The sequence below is a fragment of the Macaca nemestrina genome, chromosome 9, assembly GCF_043159975.1.
Source record: "Macaca nemestrina isolate mMacNem1 chromosome 9, mMacNem.hap1, whole genome shotgun sequence".
Lineage (NCBI taxonomy): Eukaryota > Metazoa > Chordata > Mammalia > Primates > Cercopithecidae > Macaca > Macaca nemestrina.
Genome location: NC_092133.1, coordinates 68,770,988 through 68,792,190, shown reverse-complemented (window position 1 = coordinate 68,792,190; position 21,203 = coordinate 68,770,988). Strand labels below are relative to the sequence as shown.

The window sequence follows — 21,203 nt, the reverse complement described above, 5'->3', positions numbered from 1 at the left end:
CTGTTTTATCCCTAAGTAATAGTTTGAAGAACTGGGGAACCTGCCATGCTTGATAAAAATTACTCTATTGATTCTCTGAACAACCACTATGTTTTTATTTAACAAAGAGTTTTCTGAGACTTCATAAATGTAATTCACAGTGGTGATCCTCTATGAGTGCAGAAGCTACTAATAACTACTTAAGGATGAAATTGAAAATTATAACTCAGTTCAATGGCAGATATTGCTGTGTATAAGACACTAAGCCAGATGCTGTGAAAAAGACCATCCGTTATCCTTACAACTATATATATTTCTTTTCTTTTTCTTTTTTTTTTTTTTTTTTTGAGATGGAGTCTCTCTCTGTTACCCAGGCTGGAGTGCAGTGGCCTGATCTCGGCTCACTGCAAGCTCCACCTCCCAGGTTCACGCCATTCTTCTGCCTCAGCCTCCCGAGTAGCTGGGACTACAGGTGCCCACTGCCACGCCCAGCTAATTTTTTTGTATTTTTAGTAGAGACGGGGTTTCACTGTGTTAGCCAAGATGGTCTCAATCTCCTGACCTTGTGATCCGCCCGCCTTGGCCTCCCAAAATGCTGGGATTACAGGTGTGAGCCACTGCACCCGGCGCAACTGTATCTATTTCTTAAGTCTGTAATAGTCTAGTAAGAGAAAAATATGTATGCAAAGAACTCTGTAATTCTATATTCACATTTATATTCAATATTTATTGAGCACCTACTATGTGCCAAGCACTCTTCTAAATACTGGGAATGCAGTAGTGAGCACACCAGTGTCTGCCTGAGAGAACTTAGCATTCCTACTGGAATGAAACAGATTTTAAACAAATGTAAAGCAAGGCAACTCACTTAGCTTTGAGCTTCTTGAAAGCCGTGCCTTACTCATCTTTGCATGTCCTCCGTATGGTGGTAAGTGCTTGTCAAATGCAATGATAAATGTGTTGAGTACTCTATTAAAGGTATGAGATCTTTTTGAAGCACTAAGGAGGAAGATTAGAACCAGCGGAAGAGACCGAGTAAGATTTCTTGCAGGAAGTACAATTCGAGTTTGGTCTTAAATGTGGAGTAGAATTTTGACAAGCAGAAGCTTATAAAGACATTTGCTTTTGCTAAGTGTTTCCTGTCATAACCCTATCCCCAACAGCCTTCTGTGTATATGATTGCTTATTAATTCTGCTACTAGCCATTAAGCAGTTAGTACTTATCAAACAGTTCTAATAAAACTATTAGATGATTAAGTTTTCATATCATCTGTGGATAATATATGTGAGCTCACCTTTTTCACTTATTCTCAGATATTTGATCCACGTTAGTCATCTGTAGAATATCAGATTCTAGAAATTGCTAGCATACCCCTTGAAAACTCATTAACTCCAAATATTACGTGCCTGCCAGTTACTATGTAGTATAGCATGTGAGATGTGGCCATAAAACTAAAAAGTCTAGAACTCTACCTTTTTTTTTTTTTTTTTTTTTTTTTTTTTTTTTTTTACTAATTAGCTTTGAAACCTGCACTTCCCCCAAAGGAGTACTAAGCTATGAATTACTGTAGGAGATTTAGTTTTATGAGTTTTCCCTCTATTACTTTCCTGACAATGAATTTCATTTACATCAACTTTTCCTCTATTCCCTATCCCTCAAGATCCTACATATTCTAGCATTCCAGAGAAGACAGCCTACTTCAGAGCTTAGTAGAATAAATGCATTATCACTAGTTCTGTAGTAATTAGCCTGCCAAATTACTAAGCACTCATACCTACCACTTACGGAGTACTTTCTGTGTATTAGACATTTTACATACCTTATCTATCTACCTGCTTGGTAGATATTAGATAGAATTATCATTTTTCAGGTGAGAAATAGTCCTCTGAGCCTTAGTTATTAACCTGAGATCACACACTGTCTTAGGAAGGTGGCACCAGGGTTCAAAGCTTTATTCTTATTCCAGAGTCCATAATCTTCTTACTAATCATCCTGTTTGTTGCCACTCCTTATTCTCCATGGTTTAAATAAGCACAAGTTTTTAGGGAAACAAAACCAGTGTTGCCAGATTCCAGCCTAAGATTCTTAGGAAGATAGCTAGAAAGGTAAGTTATGGAAGCAGATGGTGGAGGACTGTAAATCCCAGGCTAAAGAAGTTTGGGGGTTTATCCAGTTGATAGTAGGAAATCATGGACATGTTGTGAGTGGAAGAGATGAAGATATGAAGAAAGTGATGTTTCAGAAAGATTAGATACTTGTAGAAATATAAGTAACAGAAATGGTATGATTTTCCCTGCTCCCAGGCAACAGTTGAAGAAAAGTCTGGGGTTTGCAATAGGAAGATGCTTTATTAGAGCAAGACAGGCATAGTAATACCTCTGAAAGGTACCCAAGAAATAAGTAACATGGGCCACATGTAGGACAGCGTTCAGAAAGAATTGCTTTGTACCTGGTATAAAAATATTAATTAAAATTGTTTTAAAACTAGGCAGGAGAGGCCGGGCGCAGTGGCTCACGCCTGTAATCCCAGCACTTTGGGAGGCCAACATAGGTGGATCACCTGAGGTCAGGAGTTCAAGACCAGCCTGGCCAACATGACGAAAGCACATCTCTACTAAAAATACAAAAAATTAACCAGCCATAGTGGCAGGTGCCTGTATTCCCAGCTACTTGGGAGGCTAAGGCAGGAGAATTGCTTGAACCTGGGAGGCGAAGGTTGCAGTGAACCAAGATTGCTCCATTGCACTCCAGCCTAGACAACAGAGTGAGACTCTGTCTCAAAAAAAAAAAAAAAGCTAAGCAGGAGATTGAGCAGAGGATACATGACAAGATTGTTGAGAGGCATGGGGTATAAGGAAGGAAGGAGACTGTTTTCTTCAGTGGGCCACAGGCAGAACTTGGGCAATTAGATTGGCTCCTGGTAGATGGATTTGCTATGACTGATTAAAAGGCAGGATGAGGGAATCATCCATTACAGTGTGTTTGCACTCATGGCCTGTCAGCACTAGATATCTCGCTTTACAGCTGACTCCAAAGGAAGCTACATTTTCCTTTTCTCATCTACACTGACTGCTTTGTATTTTTTAACAACTTTTTTCGAGGTATAATTTATATACCATAAGTTATCCATTTTAACTGTACAATTCAGTGATTTTTTAGTAATTTTAGTGATTATTAGTAAATTTGCAGTTATGCAATTATCACTGCCATTCAGTTTTAGAACATTTCCATCACACCAAAAAGATCCCCCTTGCTAGCTTTCAGTCATTTCTGCCTAGCCCCAGGCAATTACTCATTTCTACCCTAGCCCCAGACAACTATAAAACGGCTTTCAGTCTCTATAGACTTGCATTTACTGGACATTTCATATAAATGCAATAATATAATAAGATAGTCTTTTGTGTCTGGCTTCTTTTACTTAGCACAATATTTTTAAAGTTTATGTTGATGCTTATATTAATAGTTTATTATTTTATATTGCAGAAGAGTAAATGGCATTTTATTGCTTAGATAAATTTTATTTATCCATTCACATTTGGATTGTTTCCAGTTTTTGGCTATTAGGAATAATGCTGCTGTGAACATTGCATAGAAGTCATCCTGCAGACCTGTGTTTTCATTTTTGTTGAAGATTCCTAGGAGTGAAGTAGCTGGGTTATATGGTAAATTTAATTTTTTGAGAAACTGCTAAACCGTTTTCCAAAGTGGCGGAACCATTTTACATTTCCACGTGAATGTACAAGAGTTCCAGTTTCTCCACACCCTCATCAACACCTGTTATTGTCTGTCTGCTTTCTTACAGTCATTCTGATAGGTGTGTAGTGGTATATCATTGTGATTTTATTTTGTATTTTCCTAATGGTGCTAAGCATTGTTTCATGTACTTATTAGCCTTTCACTTGTCTTGTTTGGTAAACTGTCTATTCACATCTTTTTAAAATCAGGTTGTTGGACTTCCCGTATATTGAGTTATAATAGTTGTTTATATAATTCTGGATACAAGTCCTTTTTTTTTTTTATTTTTTTGAGACAGGATCTCCCTCTGTCGCCCAGGCTAGAGTGCAGTGGTGCAATCTTAGCTCACTTGAACCTCTGCCTCCCAGGTTCGAGCAGTTCACCTGCCTCAGCCTCCTGAGTCACTGGGATTACCAGGCGCCCCCCACTACACCCTGGCTAATTTTTGTATTTTTAGTAGAGACGGGATTTCACCGTATTGGTTAGGCTGGTCTCGAACACCCTACCTCAGGTGATCCACCTGCTTTGGTGTCCCAAAGTGCTGGGATTACAGGTGTGAGCCACCGTGCCTGACCTGGATTCAAGTCCTTTATCAAATATATGATATTCAAGTATTTTCTCCTAGCTTGTGATTTTTCTGTTTTCTCATTATTTTGAAGCCCAAATTTTTTAAATTTTGATGAAGTCTAACCAATCAGTTTTTTTTCCTTTATGGATTGTGCTTTGGGTGTCATCTAAGAACTCTTGCCTTAGTCAGGGTCATGAAGATTTTCTCCTGTGTGTGGTTTTTTGTTTTTTTTTTTTTTTTTTTTTTGAGACGGAGTCTCGCTCTGTCGCCCAGGCTGGAGTGCAGTGGCCAGATCGCAGCTCACTGCAAGCTCTGCCTCCCGGGTTTACGCCATTCTCCTGCCTCAGCCTCCCGAGTAGCTGGGACTACAGGCGCCCGCCACCTCGCCCGGCTAGTTTTTTGTAATTTTTAGTAGAGATGGGGTTTCACCATGTTAGCCAGGATGGTCTTGATCTCCTGACCTCGTGATCCGCCTGTCTCGGCCTCCCAAAGTGCTGGGATTATCCTATGTGTTTTTTTGTTTTTGTTTTTGTTTTTGTTTTGAGACAGAGTTTCACTGTTGCCCAGGCTGGAATGCAGTGGCATGATCTTGGCTCACTACAACCTCCACCTCCTGGGTTCACGCAATTCTCATTCCTCTGCCTCCTGAGTAGCTGGGACTACAGGCGCATACCACCATGGCTGGCTAATTTTTGTATTTTTAGTAGAGACAGGGTTTTGCCATGTTGGCCAGCTGATCTCAAACTTCTGGGCTCAAGTGATCTGCCCACCTTGGCCTCCCAAAGTGCTGGGATTACAGGCCAGCACTTTGGGCTGAGCCACTGTGCTCAGCATCTCCTGTGTTTTCTTCTAAAAGTTTTATCCACTGCTTTTTTTTTTTTTTGGAGACAGAGTTTTGCTCATGTCACCCGGGCTGGAGTACAATGGCGCGATCTTGGCTCACTCCTACCTTTGCCTCCCAGGTTCAAGCAATTCCCCTGCCTCAGCCTCCTGAATAGCTGGGATTACAGGCGTGCACCACCATGCCCAGATAATTTTGTATTTTTAGTAGAGACAGGGTTTCACCATGTTTGGCCAGGCTGGTCCCGAACTCCTGACCTCAGGTGATCCACCTGCCTCGACCTCCCAAAGTGCTGGGATTACAGGCGTGAGCCACCACACCCGGCCCTGCTTTTAGTTTTGAGAGACAATTCTATTTACTTGCTTAATGACTTCCTAATGTTAAATTAATTTTTAAACATCCTAAAGAAATATATCTATTGTCTACAAACTATTATTAATCTTATCTTCTTTTTATAGTCACCTAGAGCCCGGTTTTATATAAGTCCATCTTTCCAAAGGTAAATAGATAACCAGTTTGTTGAACAGTTAGTCACAGTAACTCCTCTAAGAGACAATTCCTTTTGACTATTATGTCTGCAGTTCTAGTCACCTGCCAATAGATTGTTTCATAAGCTGTAGCCTTCGTGTCCAAACAACTCAATTTGCAATAAGCATATCCTTTCACTTTCCATCTTACCAGCCATAAAGCTCATGTTATAGTCTTACTGTAGCTTTTTTCTAATAGCCCTCTGGATTTTTACTATAGTAGTTACCAAAAAAATAAGAATTTTGTGACTGACATCATCTTTTCTTTAAGGAGGTCTATCTAAATAGTAAGCTCCGTAAAATCAAGGCCTGTGTCCAGTGCAGTTTCCCTCACTGTTCTTGGCATAATGCTAAGTGATTAGTAAGTGCTCAATAAAATTTTTTATTATATCTTTATGATAAAAGTATAGTGTTGTATATTTAGATTTAATAGTTATATAATGAGATTTGCAGCCCACTCTTTTTCTAAATCACCAAATGAATAGCCATTCAGTTTAGGTTGTTGTCTCTCTCTCTCTCTCTCTCTCTCTCTCTCTCTCTGTCCTCATAGAATTCACAGCATAAGCACTCCAGTCTTGAGCTGTAGTATTTGAGGTTTCACAGGGTTTGTTAGAAACTAACAAACAGGCCGGGCGCGGTGGCTCACGCCTGTAATCCCAGCACTTTGGGAGGCTGAGACAGGCGGATCACAAGGTCAGGAGATCGAGACCATCCTGGCTAACATGGTGAAACCCTGTCTCTACTAAAAATACAAAAAACTAGCCGGGCAAGGTGGCGGGCGCCTGTAGTCCCAGCTACTTGGGAGGCTGAGGCAGGAGAATGGCGTGAACCCGGGAGGCGGAGCTTGCAGTGAGCGGAGATCACGCCACTGCACTCCAGCCTGGGTGACTGAGCGAGACTCTGTCTCAAAAAAAAAAAAAAGAAACTAACAAACATTAGAGGTTGTTGATCATCAGAGTGGGAGACATTTCTTCTACCATGCCCTAACTGTTTTAGGACTTTTATGTTAACCTTTTAGCCTCAAATACCCTTTCAATAACTTAGTCCCATAACTCTCCAACTCCTACAGGATTTTATACCTTAATAAGAAAAGTAAAAGAGCTTTAGCATGTTGTGTATGAATGTGTGTTGTGTGTGGTAAAATACACATCTATTTCCGGAACCCGTTCATCTTCCCAAACCAGAACTCCTTACCATTGAATAATTAAATAATAGCTCCTCATTCTCCCTCTCCCAGCTGCTTACAACCACCATCTTTGACTACTCTCAGTACCTCGTATTAGTGTAGTCACATAGTACTATCTTTTGTCCTTTGTGGCTAGTGTATTTCACTTGGCATAATGTTTTCAAGGCCCATCATCCTGTAGCTTGTGTCAGAATCTTCTTCCTTTTAAAGGCTAGACAATATTCCATTGTGCGTATGCGCCGCGTTGTTTATCCATTCATCCGTCGGTAGACTTTTGGGTTGCTTCCACCTTTATGTGTCTTTTGATGGAAGGGAAAGGAAGATTATCAATGTGTCTATCCACAAGCAATGATATTGTACAACCTGTACTTCTAATCCTATGGAATTGTCCTCTAAATTTGATTCTACCTAGTGCCTGCATTAAATAGCATACTATGGCATCCATAATGAGACCTAACTCTGGGTGCTCTAAGGCAAAGCCAAGAGAGTGACCTCAAATTAGGGAAAAAGCATATAATATAGGCCTTCTAGCCCACTACCAAAAATTACAGCACTTGGTACATAGTAGGTACTCTATAAATGTTTGTTTTTTGTTTTTTCGTTGTTTTGTTTTGTTTTGAGATGGAGTTTCACTCTTGTTGCCCAGGGTGGAGTGCAATGGCACAGTCTCGACTCACCGCAGCCTCCATCTCCCATGCTCACCTCTCCTGCCTCAGCCTCCCAAGTAGCTGGGATTGCAGGCATGTACCACCACACCCAGCTAATTTTTTTGTATTTTTAGTAGAGATAGGATTTCTCCATGTTAGTCAGGCTGATCTCGAACTCCCAACCTCAGGTGATCTGCCCGCCTCGGCCTCCCAAAGTGCTGGGATTACAGGTTTGAGCCACCACACCCGGCCGGTACTCTATAAATGTTTGAATAAATGCTAAGTACAGATAAACCACTGTTCATAATTGCCAAAAATTGGAAACAGCCCAAATAGAATGAATAAACAAATCGTGGTATATTCACACAATGAAATACTTTATATCAATAAAAATTGATGAACTACAGATACACACAAAAACATGAACAAATCTTAAAGAGAGAAGCATATATAACAGAATGCCTACTCCATGATTCCATTTCTGCTGTTCCACAGTAGATAAAATTAAGCAATGGTTTTTGTAAATATGCTATTTACTTATAAAAATGCTATTTTTAAAAAAGCAAGGAAATGAATTCCCTAAAAGTCAGAATAGTGGTTATTGTCAGTAGGGGTTGGGCAGGGGCTGGAGTTTATGATTAGGAAGGGGCATGTTGTGGGGAGAGAGGAGGCTTCTGAGATGCTGATAATAGTCTGTTCCTTGACCTAAATGAAGGTTCTATGGGTGTTCACTTTCATCAGTTTGATAAGTTGTACATTTATGTTTTATGTGCCTTTCTATATAGTCATCATATTCCACAATAAAGTTTTTTAAGTTCTGTGATTCTAAGGGAAAAAAGAAACATAAAAGATCATGTGACATAATCATACAGTCTTTTTTATTGTGTTTTGTTTTTGAGACAGCGTCTAGCCCTGTCACCCAGGCTGGAGTGCTGTGGCATGATCTCAGCTCCCTGCAACCTCTGCCTCCCAGGCTCAAGCGATCCTCCCACCTCAGCCTCCCAAATAGCTGGTCCTACAGGCACACGACACCACACTCACTAACTTTTTTTGTATTTTTTGTAAAGATGAGGTTTCGCCATGTTGCCCAGGCTGGTCACTGAGCTCAAGCGATTCTCCTGCCTTGGCCTCCCAAAGTGCTGGAATTACAGGCATGAATCATGCACCCAGCCTCATACAGTCTTTTAGCTTTCAGTTTGATGAGATGAGAAACATACAATTGACCCAGTTTGGAGAGTACCAGGAAAGAACTGTAGATTGTATTAAGATTTGCTTATTACTGAGTTCCTGATGTGAGTTCCTGGGCTCTGCAGTTTGGGAAAATGAAAATTGCAAGAGGAGCAGCACTAAGTAGAAGCCAGTCTACATCTGCAGCCCTTTAAGGACCTGATGCTTCATTAAAAGGCATTAACATCAGTGTCTGGGACATCTAGGACATTTCCCAGTGTTTTCCTTTCTTAGAAACTGCATTTATTTCTATCACAGCATGATGCCTGGGAAGCGGGGAAAAGGCAAATAGGACGAATCTTCCTCCCAATAAAAGAATTCCCAGTAGCCCCTATTTCTATAACTACTTTTCCTCGATCCATCATATAAAGTAGAATTAGAGATCAGCAAGTCTTTGAACAGCTTTTGAAAAAAAGTCTTCATTCACAGAATATCATTAGATTAAAGTTAAGTGGCAAATTACTTTGTGAGTAGCTTTTAATTTGAGATAATGAACAGCTTCCCCATTACTTGGGTTTTGCTAAATACCAACACCCTTCCCCTGCGTATCACTGACTTTGGTGATTCTTTAATTAGCTTAAGCCTCAAAAAGCTTAGCTGGCCTGTGAGCAGACTATTAAACTGGAAGTCCTGACTCTGATTTTACTTCTTAAGATGTATAACAGGTCAAGTAGCTATAGCCCAATTAGGAAGTGTCATAATTGATAGTGTGTCTAATTGGAGAGCATAGTTAGAAATATTTTCATTAGGCCAGGTGCAGTGGCTCAGACCTGTAATCTCAGCACTTTGGGAGGCTGAGGTGGGTGAATCACCTGAGGTCAGGAGTTCAAGGCCAGTCTGGCCAACATGATGAAACCCTGTTTCTACTAAAAATATAAAAATTAACTGGGCATGGTGGTGCGCACCTGTAATCCTAGCTACTCGGGAGGCTGAGGTAGAAGAATTGCTTCAACCTGGGAGGCAGAGGTTGCAGTGAGCCGAGATCATGCCATTGCCCTCCAGCCTGGGCGACAGAGCAAAACTCTGTCTCAAAAAAAGAAAAAAAGAAATATTTTCATTAAGATACTCAGCCATCGGCTGGGCGCGGTGGCTCAAGCCTGTAATCCCAGCACTTTGGGAGGCCGAGATGGGTGGATCACGAGGTCAGGAGATCGAGACCATCCTGGCTAACACAGTGAAACCCCATCTCTACTAAAAATACAAAAACTTAGCCGGGCGAGGTGGCAGGCGCCTGTAGTCCCAGCTACTCGGGAGGCTGAGGCAGGAGAATGGCGTGAACCCGGGAGGCGGAGCTTGCAGTGAGCTGAGATCCGGCCACTGCACTCCAGCCTGGGTGACAGAGCGAGACTCCGTCTCAAAAAAAAAAAAAAGATACTCAGCCATCACTGTAAGCAGCTTTGTCAGATTTTACGTGTGAAAGGGAAGCAGCTAGCCAGTTTGCCTTTCTCAGGGTAGAATTCAAGAGGTTTGTTCCCCTGCTATTTAAAAGTTTGACATTCCTTGACTAATTTATTCCATTTCTGTTCCAGACATGAGCATAAAGTTCTGATTTGCAGACGTGAATCACACCTGTGCATATTGTGCTGCTTTTTGTTATAGGTCCTGCCTTACCTTGCTGTCTTTCCTCTTTCAGGGTCTGACATTTCAGGAGGTGGAGAACTTCTTTACTTTCCTAAAGAACATTAATGATGTGGACACTGCACTGAGTTTTTACCATATGGCTGGAGCATCTCTTGATAAAGGTAATGAAACTCAAAAGGTGTTTTTTGGAAGGTATGAACATTGGATCTGTAATCTCTTAGGTGACTGCCCCTCCTGAACAGTATAAGGTAAGTTTTTCTTGGCATCCTTGAAATGTGCTTTGATTTGTTGACATTGTATGAGCTTTGCATTTCACCCTGAGATGCCAAGTTCAGTGAATATATTTTCTTGTGCTAAGGCTGTAGTCTGGGCAGGTGCCCATCTTTAAATGACTAACCTTGAAAATAAGCATCTAAGCTAAGGCACAGGGCATAAAGCTGCAGAACTTCCCCCATCTGAGCCAGAGTCATTATATATACAGTGTGAAGCTAAAGTCACTATACAATTTAAGTTACGTCTTTGATGAGAAGGAATGCTTTAGTTTATTTCTTATATTAAGACTTTTTTTTAAGATAATATGACTCTGAGAATAGCACCCCCGCTCCTTTGGCTTACTTCATAGAAATTCAGTTACAGTTTGTACAGGCAACGTGAGAGCACAGAGGAATTGAAAGCACAATTTTTCCCCCAACGTTTCATTATGAAAATTTTTAAACATTCAGAACAGTTGAAATAATTATTTAAATAACATCCACATATTCAGCTCAGTTGACATTTTGCTATATTTGCTTGATCGGATGACTCTGCATATTTTCATCTCTCTAAGTAATCATCGATCTTATTTGACATGTTCAAAGTAAGTTGCAGACGTAAGTATACTTCACTCCCAATTACTTCAGTATGAATATTAACTAAAGTTCAAGATTCATTTAAAGTTCTTTCAGGCCCCTTCAGTTTTTGCCCCCACTCACCAAGAGGCAACCTTTGTACTGTATAGTTCTCCACCGTAGATTAGCTTTGCGTTTTCTAGAACTCCATACAATGGAATTATATAAATGTACACTCCTTCTAAGGTTTCACTCAATGTTTTTGAGATCCATCTCCGTCGTGTGTCAGTAGTTTAATCCTTTCTTATGATGAGTAGTAACCCACTGTATGAATATGGTCAGGTGTGGTGGTTCATGCCTGTAATCCGAGCACTTTGGGAGGCCAAGGCAGGCGGATCACCTGAGGTCAGGAGTTCGAGACCAGCCTGGTCAACATGGCAAAACTCCGTCTCTACTGAAAATACAAAAATTAGCCAGGCATGCTGGCGTACGCCTATATCCTGGCTAACACGGTGAAACCCCGTCTCTACTAAAAAACACAAAAAACTAGCTGGGCGAGGTGGTGGGTGCCTGTAGTCCCAGCTACTCGGGAGGCTAAGGCAGGAGAATGGCATGAACCCGGGAGGCGGAGCTTACAGTGAGCTGAGATCTGGCCACTGCACTCCAGCCTGGGCGACAGAGCGAGACTCCGTCTCAAAAAAAAAAAAAAAAAATACAAAAAATTAGCTGGGCATGGTGGCAGGTGCCTGTAATCCCAGCTACTCAGGAGGCTGAGGCAGGAGAATCACTTGAACCTGGGAGGTGGAGGTTGCAGTGAGCTGAGGTCGCGCCATTGCACTCCATTCTGGGCGACAAGGGCAAAACTCTGTCTCTAAATAAATTAATTAATTTAATTAAATAGGCCAGGCATGGTGGCTCATGCCTGTAATATCAACACTTTAGGAGGCCAAGACGGGAAGCTCACCTGAGGTCAGGAGTTCAAGACCAGCCTGGCCAACATGGTGAAACCCCATCTGTAACTAAAAATACAAAAAGTAGCCAGATGTGGTGGCACACGCCTGTAGTCCCAGCTACTCGGGAGGCTGAGGCAGGAGAATCACTTGAACCCGGTAGATGGAGGTTGCAGAGAGCTGAGATCATGCCACTGTACTCCAGACTGAGCAACAGAGCAAGACTCTATCTCAAAAATAAGAATTAAATAAGTAAATAAATAAAATGAGTTAGGGAGTTTTTCTTTCTCTCTTTTCAGAAGTTTCTGTAAGATGAGTGTTGTTTCTTTCTGAGTTGTATTTGACAGAATTCATCAGTGAAACTATCTGGACCTGCCAATTTCTTTCTGAAAAGGTTTTGATAATTTGATTTTTTAAGTAAATATGTAAGGTTTGTGTTTTATGTGAATTTTTTTTTTTTTTTTGAGACAGAGTTTCGCTCTTTTTGCCCAGGCTAGAGTGCAATGGTGCGATCTCGGCTCACCACAACCTTTGCCTCCCAGGTTCAAGCGATTCTCCTGCCTCAGCCTCCCGAGTAGCTGGGATTACAGGCATGCGCCACCATGCCTGGCTAATTTTGTATTTTTAGTAGAGACAGGGTGTCTCCGTGTTGGTCAGGCTGGTCTTGAACTCCCGACCTCGGGTGATCTAACTGCCTTGGCCTCCCAAAGTGCTGGGATTACAGGCGTGAGCCACTGCACCAGGCTATATGAATTTTAAGTTATATTTTTGAAGAATTTGCCCATGTCATCTACATTATTGAATTTATTGACATGAAGTTTTTCATAATATTCCATTATTATCCCTTTGATGTCTGTAGAATCTGAAATCCCCTTTTACTCCTACTGTTGGCAAATTATGACTTCTCTTTCTTTTTTAAAAAACTATTTCTTACTCAGTCTACCTAGGGGTTTAGCAATTTTGTTAATCTTTTCAAAGAACCAATTTTCAACTTTGTTAATTTTCTCTATGGTTTGTTGCCTACTGAGTTGATTTCTGCTCATACCTTTTTTACTTATTCGTTCTACTTATTTTCAGTATATGTTATTTTATTTTTCTTTTTCTATGCTTTTTAAGACGGAACCTTAGTTACCTTTTCTAAGATAAGCTTGTGAAGCTATACATTTCCCTATAAGCACTGCTTTAGTCTGGGCGTGGTGGCTCACACCTGCAATTCCATCACTTTGTAAGGTGGCTGGATCACTTGAGGCCAGGAGTTCGAGACCAGCCTGGCCAACAGGGTGAAACTGCATCTCTACTAAAAATACAAAAACTAGCCAGGCATGGTGGCACGCACCTGTAATCCCAGCTACTGGGGAGGCTGAGGCAGGAGAATTGCTAGAACCCAGGAGGCAGAGGTTACAGTGAGCTGAAATCTCACCACTGTACTCCATCTTGGGAGACAGAGGAAGGCTCTGTCTCCAAAAAAACAACAAAAAAAACACATAACCAAAAAATAAAAAACACACACACTGCTTTGTCTACTTTTCACAGTTTTGGTATGTGGTATTTTTTACATCATCCTGTTCAAAATATCTTCGATTTATTAGGTAAACTCATGGACTATTTAAAAGTATGTTTTTTAACTTACAAATATTTTGGGTTTGGCTGCATGTGGTGGCTCACACCTATAATCCCAACACTTTGGTAGGTCAAAGCAGGAGGATCACTTGAGGCCAGGAGTTCAAAGCCAGCCTGGGCAACATAGCAAGACCTTGTCGCTAAAAAAAATTAAACATTAATTCAAAGTAACTTTTTGTTTGCTTTTGAGACAGAGTTTCACTTTGTCACCCAGGCTGGAGTGCAGTGGCCTGATCTCGGCTCACTGCAACCTCCGCCTCCTGGATTCAAGCAGTTCTCTGCCTCAGCCTCCCAAAAGCTGGGATTACAGGCGCCCACCATCACACCCAGCTAATTTATTTTTAGTAGAGACAGGGTTTCACCATCTTGGCCAGGGTGGTCTTGAACTCCTGACCTCATGATCCACCCACCACGGCCTCCCAAAGTGCTGGGATTACAGGTGTGAGCCACCACTCCTGGCTGCAGCTCAAGTTTTTATGTAGTATCACTTACCATCAATCTAAAAAACTTTTTCTTTCTTTCTTTCTTTCTTTCTTTCTTTCTTTCTTTCTTTCTTTCTTTCTTTCTTTCTTTCTTTCTTTCTTTCTTTCTTTCTTTCTCTCTTTCTCTCTTTCTCTCTTTCTCTCTTTCTTTCTCTCTTTCTCTCTTTCTCTCTTTCACAGGCACCTTGGCTCAAAGTGGTGCCATCTTGGCTCACTGCAGCCTCCATATCCCAGGCTCAAGCAGTCCTCCCACATCAGCTCCTGGTTAGCTGGGACCACAGGCACATGCCACCACACCTAGCAAATTTTTTTTTTATTTTTTGTAGATAGTTTCACCATGTTGCCCAGGTTGGTCTCGAACTCCTGGGCTCAAGCAGTCTGTCTATCAGCCTCCCACAGTGGCTAGGATTACAGGCATGAGCCACCATGCCCAGCCAAACTTCCTTTATCATTTCCTGTAGTGCAGATCTGCTAGCAATGAATTATTTTAGTTTTTGGGTTGTCTAAAAATGTGTTTATTTCACTGTTGATGACCACAATGTTTGATTTTTCAGTCTCTCCAAAGCACTAAGATTTTATCCATAGTCTTTTTTAGTATACCTAGAGTTCATTTGGGTCAAGTTTGAAGACTACAATCCAGTAGCATAGATTTAAGTTGCCCTGAATAAACACTCCAATTAGCAGCAGTTACAAGTGGGTTTTTTAGGAAGAGATAGTTTCTAATTTGTTTACTAAGAATTTACATTAAAATAACATAAGCTATTGATTGTGTATACATTGTTCTTTGTATCACAGATTCCAGGAACATGAAACGAACAGGTAAGGCAGCTAGTCAGGAACAAAATGCCTTTAAACAATTGTACCTGGCCATGGAATCGGGGACAGGGTTGTGACTGAAGTCCCATACTCCTGTCTCTGGGCTTGATAAATTGTGCACACCTCACATACCTGAGGCTGTTCTGAGTATGTTTCTTTTCCCATTCCCCCACTTTTTTTTTTTTTTTTTTATCAGAAATCTTCCCATGGAAGCACTGATCAATCTCCGCTTAGATGAGACTGATACACATTCTTCATCCCTGGCACTGGGAAGGCTCATTCCCAGATGGTCTTGTCCTGCTTGGTACTGGGAAAATATAGAACAATCTTGCTTGTTCAACTTTTTTTTTAGCAGATTCCTTAAGATTTTCTAATACAAGATCATGGTTCTCACTTATATATGGAATCTAAATAAAGTTGAACTCATACAAGCAGAAAGTAGAATGCTAGTCCCCAGGGGCTACAGGAGTCAGGGAAATGGGGAGTTATTTTGTTCAAAGGGTGCAAAGTTTCAGTTATGCAGGATGAAATAGTTCTAGAGAGTTAGTTTACACTATGGTGACTATAATTAGTAATCCTATTGTACACTTGAAATTTGCTAAGATCTTAAGAGTTTCTTATAATATACATACACAAAAAGGTAACTATGTGAAGTGATGGAATTGTTTTGTTTTTGTTTTTGTTTTTTTGAGACAGGGTCTCATTCTGTTGCCCAGGCTGGAGTGCAGTGGTACAGTCTCTGCTCACTGCAACCTTCACCTTCCAGGTTCAAACGATTCTCCTGCCCCAGCCTCCCATGTAGCTGGGACTACAGTCGCACACCACCACACCTGGCTAATGTTTGTATTTTTAGTAGGATGGGGTTTCGCCATGTTGGCCAGGCTGGTCTCAAACTCCTGACCCCAAGTGATCTGCCCAACTCAGCCTCCCAAAGTACTGGGATTACAGGCGTGAGCCACCGCACCTGGCCTGAAGTGATGGAAGTGTTAATTAGCTTGATTGTGGTAATTATTTCACAGTATATACATATGTCAACACATCACGTTGGATACTTTAAATATATACAATTTGTATTTGTCAATTACACCTCAGTAAAGCCAGGAAAAAATATAAGATCATTCCATCTGCAGATAGAGATTATTTACTTCCTCCTTTCTCCTCTGAATGCCTTTTATTTCATTTTATTGATCCACATAACTTCTTAAAATAGCATCTGTTTGTTTAAATTAGTACTTCCAAGCTGGGCTCAGTGGCACACACCTATAGTCCCAGCTACTCAGGAGGCTGAGGCAGGAGGATCTCTTGAGCCCAGGAGTGGTTTAAGGCCAGTCTGGGCGACCTAGCAAGACCTCATCTCTAATAATAATAATAATAGCATTTCCACTGATCTTTGAAGAATCTTTTGAAAAACAAGTTAATGATATCATGTAGGGGGGGTGTGTGTGTGTGTGTGTGTGTGTGTGTGTGTGTGTGTGTGTGTCTGTGTGTCTGTGTGTGTGTGTGTCTGTGTGTGTCTGTGTGTGTGTGTGTGTCTGTGTGTGTGTGTCTGTGTGTGTGTGTGTGTGTGTGTGTGTAGCACTGCCTGATCATTTCTCCAGAATAGCTTTGGTTTTACTGCTGTTTCACAAAACAAGATTTGACAGCATCTGCAAATCTAAAGATACAAGATTTGAAGTCTTTATTATTTTTTGAGATGGAGTTTCACTCTTGTTGCCCAGACTGTAGTGCAATGGCAGACTTTGCTCATTGCAACCTCCACCTCCCAGGTTCAAGCGATTCTCCTGCCTCAGCCTCCCGAGTAGCTGGGATTACAGGCGCCCGCCACCATGCCCAGCTGATTTTTGTATTTTTAGTAGAGATGGGGTTTCACTATATTGGCCAGGCTGGTCTCTAACTCCTGACCTCAGGCAATCCACCCGCCTCAGCCTCCCAAAGTGCTGGGATTACAGGCACCGCGCCTGGCTGCTTCACTTGTTTCTTTTATCTGTTTAACTTTGGATTCCCCAAGTGTATGGTAATAGATATCTAGGAGAAGTTAGCTTAGAATCCTACCAAGTAAACTGGGCGCGGTGGCTCACGCCTGTAATCCCAGCACTTTGGGAGGCCAAGGCGGGCGGATCACAAGGTCAGGAGATTGAGACCATCCTGGCTAATACAGTGAAACCTTGTCTCTACTAAAAATACAAAAAATTAGCCAGGCGTGGTGGCAGGCGCCATAATCCCAGATACTCGGGAGGCTGAGGCAGAGGAATTGCTTGAACCCAGGAGGCAGAGCTTGCAGTGAGCCAAGATCGCACCAGTGCAATCCAGCCTGAGCAACAGAGTGAGACTCCATCTCAATCAATCAATTGATAATTGAAGAGCTTGCAGTGAGCCAAGATCACGCCACTGCACTCCAGCCTGGTGTATGGTAGTTCTGTTTTTAATTTTTTGAGACTCCATCTCAAAAATAAAAAAAAAAAAAAAGAATCGTGCCAAGTAACAGGGAGAAGCCACATGTGTTTGTTTCCCAGGGCTGCCATTACAAATTACCATAAACTTGGTGATTTAAAACAGCAGAAATGGCCAGGTGGAGTGGCTCATGCCTGTAATCCCAGCACTTTGGGAGGCCAAGGTGGGTGGATCACCTGAGGTCAAGAGTTCGAAACCAGCCTGGCCAACATGGTGAAACCCCATCTCTATTAAAAATACAAAAATTGCCGGGCGCGGTGGCTCAAGCCTGTAATCCCAGCACTTTGGGAGGCCGAGGCGGGCGGATCCCGAGGTCAGGAGATCGAGACCATCCTGGCTAACACAATGAAACCCCGTCTCCACTAAAAAAATACAAAAAAATTAGCCGGGCGTGGTGGCGGCGCCTGTAGTCCCAGCTACTCGGGAGGCTGAGGCAGGAGAATGGCAGGAACCCGGGAGGCGGAGCTTGCAGTGAGCCGAGATCGCGCCACTGCACTCCAGCCTGGGCGACAGAGCGAGACTCCGCCTCAAAAAAAAAAAAACAAAAAAAAAACAAAAATTAGCCGGGTGTGGTGGCGGACACCCGTAATCCCAGCTACTCAGGAGACTGAGGCAGGAGAATCCCTTGAACCCAGGAGGCAGAGGTTTCAGTGAGCCGAGATCAAGCCATTGCACTCCAGCCTGGGCAACAGAGTGAGACTCCATCTCGAACAATCAATCAATCAACAGAAATATATTCTCTCACAATTCTAAAGGCCCAAAATCAGAAATTAAGATGTTGGCAGGGCCACCACCCTCCACAGACTCTAGAGAAGATGCCTTCCTTGCCTCTGCCAGCTTCTGGTGTCTCTAGGTGTTCCTTGGCTTGTGGCTGCATGACTCCAGTCTGTGCCTCTGTCTTCATGTGGCCATCACCTCCTTCTCACTGTGTCCTTCTTTCTTCTGTCATTGGACTTAGAGCCCAGCTGGATAATCTAGGATGATCTCATCTCAAGGACCTTAATTATATCTGCAAAGAGCCTGTTTCCAACAAGGTCACATTCATAGGTTCTGAGGACTAAGATGTAGACATATCTTTTTGGGGGCCACCACTTAACCCACTAGAGCAACCAAGAATTAAAAATTACCCATATGAGGCTGGGCCCCTGTAATCCCAGCACTTTGGGAGGCCAAGGCAGGTGGATCACTTGAGGTCAGGAGTTCAAAACCAGCCTGGCCAACATGGTGAAACCCTGTCTTTCCTAAAAATAGAAAACTTAGCCAGGTATCATAGCACATACCTGTAATCCCAGCTACTCAGGAGGCTGGGGCAGGAGAATCACTGGAACTCAGGAGGCAGAGGTTGCAGTGAGCTGAGATCACACTACTGCACTCCAGTCTAGGTGACAGAGCAAGACTCTTTCTCAAAAAAAAAAAAATCACCCATATGTAATCTACAAAAATAAAAGCAAACAAAAAATGTGAATTTAACTGTGACAGTACCAACCACTATAATCCTAGCACTTTGGGAGGCCAAGGCAGGAGGATCCCCTGAGACCAGGAGCTCAAGACCAGCGTGGTCAACAGTGAGACCCCATCTCTGTTTTTTAAAATAAACAATAAATGTAAAAAAGAAAAAGAAAATGTATCTATCTGTTTAACAGCCTAATTTTTTTTTCTTTTAGAAACCTAACTATCTGGCCGGGGGTGGTGGCTCATGGCTGTAATCCCAGCACCTTGGGAGGCTGAGGCGGGTGAATCACAAGGTCAGGAGTTCAAGACCATCCTGGCTAATTCGGTGAAACCCCATGTCTACTAAAAATACAAAAAATTAGCCGGGTGTGGTGGCAGGTGCTTGTAGTCCCAGCTACTTGGGAGGCTGAGTCAGGAGAATGGCATGAACTCGGGAGGCGGAGCTTGCAGTGAGCCGAGATTGCGCCACTGCACTCCAGCCTGGGCGACAGAGTGAGACTCCGTCTCAAAAAATAAAAATAAAAAAGAAAGAAACCTAACTATCATCTTTACCTGAGTAACGTCAGTTGATCTTTCAAGGGGAAGATTCAAGTGTTACTTCCTCAGAGAGGCCTTACCTGACTACTCAGTATAAATTATAAACAACTATATTGCCTACAGCTTTTTTTTTTTTTTTTTGAGTCATATGTCTGTCTACAACTTTTACAATTTAAAAAAAAAGAAAGGAGTTAACCTAAAACCTTCTGCATTTCACTATTGTAATCAGTTCTTAACTGCACATAATTGGGCATGAGCTTGAATTTCCACAAATACGGCTAGTCATATGGGGCAGAGACTACTGACTACAACATTTGGTACATAGATGAGACGTCCTCAGTGAATGTTTTTTGGGATTTTTTTTTTTTTTTTTTTTTTTTTTTGAGACGGAGTCTCGTTGTGTCACCCAGGCTGGAGTACAGGGGCGTGATCTCAGCTCACTGCAATCTCCACTTCCTGGGTTTAAGCGATTTTCCCACCTCAGCCTACTGAGTAGCTGGGATTACAGGTGCCCGCCACCACACCCGGCTGATTTTTGTATTTTTAGTAGAGACGGGGTTTCATCATGTTAGCCAGGCTGGTCTCAAACTCCTGACCTCAGGTGATCCACCTGCCTCGGCCTCCCAAAGTGCTGGGATTACAGGTGGGAGCCACCATGCCCAGCCAATAGATGTTTATTAATTGAATTATTCTTCAAATATTCAGGAGCTCAAAAAAATAGGCACTATTGACTGGGCACTTTGGCTCACACCTGTAATCCCAGCACTTTGGGAGGCCAAGGTGGGCACATCTTGAAGTCAGGGGATTGAGACCATCCTGGCCAACATGGTGAAACCCTGTCTCTACTAAAAATACAAAAATTATCTGGACGTGGTGGCAGGTGCCTGTAGTCCCAGCTACTCGGGAGGCTGAGGCGGGAGAATCGCTTGAACCAGGGAGTCGGAGATTGCAGTGAGCCGAGATCATGCCACTGCACTCCAGCCTGGTGACAGAGCAAGACTCCATCTCAAAACAAACAACAAAAAAATAGGTACTTTCCTTGATTCCTTACTCTCACTCACACATTTATTTCTTCAATAAATCCTTGACTTTACCTCCAAAACATACCCTGCATCCGCATCCTTTCCTCCCTCTCTCCTACCACAGCCCTCGCCTCTTTACTGGCTGTGGCTTACATAGGGCTGCCTATGCCATGGGCCTTGTATACTCTCTGAGTTCATAAAATATCATTTTCTTCCCAGTTCACTCCACTCCACATTGATCTTTTTACATTCCAACTACACTAAACTCACTTAAGGCCTTAGCTATTGGAGTTAGTTAAGGCCTTTGTAGTGGTTCTTTCTACCTCAAGTGCTCTTGCCTGGGATCTCCATGTATTTATTTAGCTCCTTGTAACTCAGGTCTGATATAAATCATTTCCTCGGGAAGACCTTTTCATTCTAAAGTAGTTCCATCATCCTGTATCATATTATCTTTTTTTTATATGGCATTTATCACTCCCTGATATTGTCTCAGGTTTATGTGTTTGCTTATTATCTGTTGCACGTTACTAGAACGCTTATTTGTCTTGCTCATGGATGTATTCCATGTGCCTAGAACAACACCTGGGATAGAGGAGGAACTCAATTATATGATCAACAAATGAATGAGTGAATGAACATACTGATATATCTGAACAAGGCATAAACCTCTACCCTTCTACCCTTCCCAGCAACCCAGCGAACAAACTCCTCATGTTCTGTAACCCCCATCCTTGGACTTGACATATGCTTAACC

General features: G+C 42.2%; 1 protein-coding gene across 3 annotated transcripts in view; it reads left to right on the top strand.

Annotated features, from left to right (window-relative positions):
* LOC105466042 (mitochondrial calcium uptake 1) overlaps positions 1–21,203 on the top strand; it is a 262,886-nt gene that overhangs the window by 214,000 nt on the left and 27,683 nt on the right. For all 3 annotated transcript variants that reach the window (XM_011714873.2, XM_011714868.2, XM_011714869.3), the window contains one exon: positions 10,345–10,453. In XM_011714873.2, the coding sequence (XP_011713175.1) occupies positions 10,345–10,453 (109 nt within the window). The remainder of the gene's footprint in view (positions 1–10,344; positions 10,454–21,203) is intronic.